Raw genomic sequence first — 6,528 nt, forward strand, 5'->3', positions numbered from 1 at the left:
TTAAATGTCATATTAGCAAACAGTTTAATTTATTAAAATGACTCCAGTACACCTCTGTGCTTCTACAACAGGCACAGCATTACACATAACAGGTAAAACATGGTAACATTTTCGAGGAAGCAGTATCAGGCTCATTAGCACAGAAACATATGAGCAACAGTATCTTACATCACCTCCCAGCTCAAACTTTTTCTACCTGGTGATTCTGATACTCTGGGTGGAGCAGGCAGTCAGTTGAACACAAGACTGTGTACATGCTTCCTAGTCACAGGCAGGTGAATAAAGCCCTATACTGTCAGAGAGAAGGCAGAACTGCCTCTAACGTCAGTGTAAGTAGAAAGTACATGTATCAACACATTCATGATCCCTCGGGGCCTGGGTAGCTGTGGCAGCACAGGAAGTGGAATTCTACATTTTTATCACTCTAAAAATGTGAGATCTACAGGATGCATATGGGAAGATTAAGTTTCTCATATCATGAAAGATCCTGGCCCAGGAGGACTTACATACCTGAGTAATATGCTCTTAAGAATAACAAGACTCATGTAAGTCTTTGTAAGAGAAGACTCCTAAAATCTAGTTGTGATAATTCAGGGCCAGTCCTTTCTTCTTTACTGGCTAACCTTCTGGCATTTTATTTAATCTGGTATTCTTTCAGCAATGAAAGCATGAGAGGAAACATCAGAAGACACTGAAGGTGTAAATACAGTGCAAAAGTGTGTTAGGTTTAGTTTTTGACTGTTTCAGTCTGGTAATTTTATATTCTGTGCTTTATTTTCAGGGAAAAGCATAGTTGTGATGTGTGATAATATACACGCTTGCATATATATGTGTACATACACACTTGCTGCAGAATGCAAAGGCTTCCAGTGGCATCTACTTCCTAGTATTGACTTTTCACATGCAGCTTTTCTCATACAAACATGAACCAGCTGTAGAGGCAACCCCTTCCTCTGCATACTGAATGTATTCATTAATGTGTATTCACGTGCATTATTACCGTACCCACTCACTGATTTATATTAATCAGATAACTTTAAAGGGTTTTTTTTTGTTTTTCATGTAAGCCATAAGTTATCTTAGTTGCAACACCTAGTCAGAACACTTCAGTGACCACAGTACTCCTGGGTTTTATGGTTACCAACATCAGTTGGCAGAACATTCTTAATGACTCAGGTTTTGTTTGCTTCATATTGCTTCATTCTTAAAAATCTTTCTGATGAATAACCTTCGCTTTTTAGTGCACTTCAGATTTACTGAAATGCAGTAAACTATTAGAGCTTGTTATTCAGAAGCACCTAGTCTTTTTTTGACATTAAACAACTGTATGGAGCATCAAGTTAACAAACAGTGCACATTAGCTAGTAGGAGATGAAACTGTTTTCCAAATACCTAGTAGACTTAATAAAACACATTATGTTTGATGTAGTCACTATCCTGCTGAGACAGCAGAAGAACACGAGAACAAAAGCAACTCTAGGGTCAGTTTCTATCTGTATTAATGTAGCTTTGGTTCAGAAATTCTTTAAGTGTTGTAGAGCACCTGGTTTAGTGACAAAACGTGTCTCACAGTGCTAACAGTATATAAACTGCAGGTTTAAAGTATTAAGAGCATTTAATAAAAAACAATTACAGAAATACTCTTGTTGACAAATGTGCAGTACAAACACAAGCTCCTTGGCCACAAACTCAAATTGTGTGCGTCAGTTTTGTGCCGGCGTAACAGTGCAAGTGCTGAGATTCAAGTATGCTTTTCCATATCTATGTTAAGCAACAGACACTACAATGATGAATTTTGGGGGGTTTTCTCTTCACAAAGCCAGGATGTAAGAATCAAGCAGAACATTGCAGCAACCAAAATGTTTAATTTCCCTCATAGCAGAGGCAATCCAACTGAGGAAAAACACATTTCACTAGCAAACCAGCTTCACAAACCACCAAGTTATTGCTTCAGCTAGATCAGCTGTACTAAAATACAGGACCACGGGTTGCAATCTAATCTCCACTCATGTGAAGAGAGTATGAAATCTACAGTGCAAGTCCTCCATGCAAAAGGATCAAATCGCAAGACCAGAGTCCTGTTTCATAGGACAGAATTTATTAATCATTCAGTTTTGTCTGAATTCTTTTCTGCCACTCAGGTCAGAGTCAAAAGTACATTGTTTGTGATGTTTTTTTGTTTCTAGAGGTTATTACTTCATGCCAATTTAGAACTGCTCAGCAACAGAAAACAGTATGAACACTTGTTTCCAAAGAATTGCAGAAATTATTGCTGAAATTTTTAGGGCCAAAATTAAAAAATATTTCACCAAATCAAGTCCTTACTCTACTTAAAAAAACATGTGATATCCTACTAATTAAAAAAAACAAAACATAAAAAACCCAACAATCAAAAGCAAACCCACAAACTTAATATCTTTTTTTCAATTAAATAATAATCTAAGATTTTACAAGATATTCACATTCAGGCAACTGTCACCTGACTTTCATCTGGCTGAACCACAGATGCCATAATAAAAACAAGAACACTACTCTCATGTTCTTCGTGACAGAAGTAATTAGTGCAATTTACCACTGCACTACACAGCCCTAATAGTGCAAGGTGTGCCTGCTAACAATTTTTCTCACAATCATCTGCTACATTTTCATTATTCTTAGATGTCTGTAACTTAACTGTTATTCTTATTAGAATTTTGGCATTTATGTTAATATTTATGAAAATCTATGGCTTTATCCACGAAATATTTATCCTGCCTAAGCAAAAATTTTAAACCATTTAAAATAATAAAACTGAATCCGAATGGAAGTTACTTGTTTATGCCATAAGCTGTGTTGCCACTAAACTCAAGATCTCATGGTTAGCTACAGATCACAAATAAGTGTATTTGTGCATCTGTTACAGTCTTTAAAAGTATACTTAAAATGTAACACTGATAAAACTTCACTCTTCATTTTAAACCTAATTCTAATAATTTATCTCATTTTTTGCAACATGTTTAATTACTTGTATCCGAAGTGTCATCTGAGTATCGCTGTATTACAACAGGATTGGGACTGTAAGAAACCCATAAAATGCATACATAAGAAGGCACTTGTCTTCCAGTAGTTCAAGTCAGAGAAGGCCTTACCCAGACAGTGGCACCTTACATTCTGAAGGATTAGCAAATGTCCCCAGGCTTTGACACAGTCTGAAAACCTGTCTTCGTGTCCCTGGGCAAAGGTGCTATATGTCATCTATAACACCATGAAACTCATGATGAATTCCAGTAGTTTTTGCCTGTTGCGCTGAGGTAGGAACGTAGTACCTAGTTCCAAAATGGTGTCTCTTCTTTGTTTCGTCTGATTGAAAACCTAGAGCACAGCATGAATATATGTAAGTATCACCATGTTCATGTCCTTTGTGATTAAATGTTTATGGCCTGTACTGAATTTGCCCTCATTTACTTCCCCCTCCTGCCCTTTCTTGAAGGTTTAAATGGCCAATACCTTTAAGATATCATTAGAATCCACTTAGTGTTGAAGCACTTAAAGTGCTAAGGAAGAAGAGAAACTGAAATAAGCAGTGTGCTAAAACAACCAGTTCCTAACAGCAAGGGATAAAATATGCACTCAAGAGGCATCTGAATTGGAAGTGCAAGGACTTTGAGAACAAGAATTCAGATGTTATGCTCTGAATAGATGCTCAGTAGATCCTAACAAGTTCCACTTTTCCAACAGCAGAGTAAACTAGAATTGATGAACTTGTTATGTGCTTTTTTCACAGCTCCTACAGTCTGTTTACAGGAATATACCTTTACTATAGGTTTTACTACAAGCTCATGAGCATTTAATACAACAGCATTCAAGGACAAAGACTTAACAATAATTTGCCTAAATGCTGATGCTTTCAAAATTGTAATGCTAAGTCTCACCTGGCATTGAGAATAACATGTAATTTTCATGAAACCACCTCATTTGCAAAATCTAGATAAGCAATTTAAAATGACAGTGGTAAAGTCCAAAACTGGTCTGTTACTTTAAGGAAGATCTGTATCCTGATGGTAGACACTGGAGGTCTATTAGGATGGTTCTGCTGAAACATCAATTACTGCTAAGACAAATTCAGTAACTAACAGTTTTTGAAGATTAAAGTAGTGCTTCAAACTTATATTTAGCTATAACTAAGCACAGAGCATGTTCTCAGCCTTCCAAAATGGTCACTGATGCCCAACAAGGACACAGTGTAAAGCAGAGAAACTTAATCTGCTGTGAATAAAAATGCCTAGTCACCTAGCCATCATCTAGACAAGTTTTCTCTGGGCAAACAAGTGCCCTGTTCTGCAGTATGTGCTCCTCTCCAACAGCCCTGAGCTTTAAGGAAAACAAAATGCTCAAAACCCACAATACATTTGCACAGATATATTGATGTGTTTTAAACTGACACTGAACAGTTTCCATGAATTGTTTAAATTGGGCTTATTAGTAAAATCTTAACAGTCTCCAAATTTGATCACCAAACACTTACCCCAATTTCCTTGAAGACTTTCACTGCATTTTTCACATGACTGTAGGTAGCACTCTCAGCTGCAAGAAAAAAAACCCAGAAATAAACAAACTGCAACTGAATTTGGGCTACCTTGTGATAGGAGAAACAGAATTAATCAAAACCAGCTCCAAAATCAGTTTAACATACCATATACAGCAACATTCTTCTCCGTCCTGCTTATTAAGTGCCTGTGTAACTTCTGAAGGTATTCAGACTCTGAAACAGGACCACTAAAATTGTGCACGAAGATAACAGCAGAGCTATATGCCTCCAGTAAAGGTCCCAACAACCTCTGCAGGAAAGTGATGTACTGCTGGTGCTCTTGAGACTGGCTCACCTAAGAAAGGGCAACAAGAGCTTCTTAAGTGACAGAGACCAGCAGAAACAAGAAATGACCTGCAATGCAGCACACAGCAAAACAGCAATCCAAATAATTCCTAGGACAAAAGAGTATGGGGACACAATATAGCACATTTATAAAAGCATAACCAAAAAAAAGCAATTTACCATGAGGGACAAAACTGGCACTACACATTGTAGATGTACTACATTTTTCTCCTCCAGGATATTAATAATTGTTTTCCTAAGATGGTATTAAAGACATCATTCTGTTCTGCAGCCAACAGAAGGGTTGCCAAAACATTCACAAAGATGGATATAAGTTTCTAAGTGGTAACAAGTTACCCTAAAAAATCAACATGACCAATCTATGAGGTGAAATTTAGGTTGAAAATGAATACCAGCAAAATGTGCCAGTTTTAGAGTGTGTGCTGTCAGTAAAGAATAAAACATTTAGACACCAAAATACTTTGAGCCTTTACCAGTTTTCACAACACTAACCACTGCCCTTCCACCTCTCTGAAATATCATTTGATGTTTTTTCAGTTGTTTTCCCCATAGGAAGGAGAGAAAGGTGTTTTACTGACTGAAGCAAAATACAACAGACTAATACTGTGAATCAGCAAAAATAATAATAATAAAACAATCATCATTATGCATACTGAACTAGTGAAGTATTTTGTATCTCTTTCAATAGGCTTCAATGTTATTAGCCTTAAGATAATATTACCTTCAGGTAGCAATCTCTCTGCTCCTCTCCAAAATCACTGTCTTCATCTTCCTCATCACTTCGCCAAGATAATGGCTCAGGGAGCTTTTTATCCCACTGCTGCTCTGTAAGACTAGGACTAACATCCTCCTGATCATCCTGCTTAAATTTGAAAGACAAGGTAGTAAATAGGTAAAAAAACCCCAACAAATCCAGGCAAACAATAGGTTTATTTTATAATCTTATCTGATTAAACCAATCCATTCATTAACCAATATTTTATGAAAGCAGGCAAAACCCAATTATAGACGGAGTTAAGGAAAGAGAAGACACATTTGGTGAAAAAGACTACCTTTCATTTGCCTGTCATATGAAAGTGAAAATTTTTGCAAGTGTTGCTGAACTTGCCTAACAGAGGCCATGAAGTAGCAGTTGCCAGGAAAGTAGTGTGTTAGGATAAAAAGCTGAGATGCTATCTGGACATGGATGTCCCTAACCTCTATACTACTGCTGCATTAAAGACAAGATAGAAGACTCCATGTTATATTACAAAAGCTAAAATCTCAACTAATTTAGCATTTGTCCGGTTGCTACTTGGATGTGGTAACTTACTGCCTCCAATGATGCTGTTCTTGTATTTGTCCCTATGTGCCAGTTTGAATCACAAAGGCTCCAAACTGTTCAAACCTTGACCATGTTGAGACATTACCTCTCCATCTGTTACGACACAGCAATTCCCTCCTGCTAATCACCGTGACAAGCACCATCCAAATTTAGCCTCCAGATGCCCCACAGTAATCTGCCCTCCAAGCAAGACACAGATTTACATTTGTACATATTAGCAGGAAGGCGTCCTAGGGAACTATACATTGCTTCCGGTTTTTGAGATTAGTGCGTGACAGCAAGAATACAATTGGTGGGATTTCTTAGCTTTAGGATTGCGAGGGGAAAGGGT

At 37.3% G+C, this 6,528-nt stretch overlaps 1 protein-coding gene across 1 annotated transcript in view; it reads right to left on the reverse strand.

Moving 5' to 3' along the window:
* Positions 1–2,814: 2,814 nt before the first annotated feature.
* The window catches only part of GPAM (glycerol-3-phosphate acyltransferase, mitochondrial), a 25,697-nt gene continuing 21,983 nt past the window's right edge, over positions 2,815–6,528 (reverse strand). The window contains exons 18-21 of the mRNA XM_010007915.1: positions 5,595–5,735; positions 4,673–4,862; positions 4,505–4,563; positions 2,815–3,351 (exon numbers count right to left, since the gene is read on the reverse strand). Coding sequence (XP_010006217.1) covers positions 3,235–3,351; positions 4,505–4,563; positions 4,673–4,862; positions 5,595–5,735 — 507 coding nt within the window. The 3' untranslated portion in view covers positions 2,815–3,234. The remainder of the gene's footprint in view (positions 3,352–4,504; positions 4,564–4,672; positions 4,863–5,594; positions 5,736–6,528) is intronic.

This window comes from Chaetura pelagica, unplaced genomic scaffold (genome assembly GCF_000747805.2).
Source record: "Chaetura pelagica isolate M959 unplaced genomic scaffold, ChaPel_1.0 scaffold531, whole genome shotgun sequence".
NCBI lineage: Eukaryota > Metazoa > Chordata > Aves > Apodiformes > Apodidae > Chaetura > Chaetura pelagica.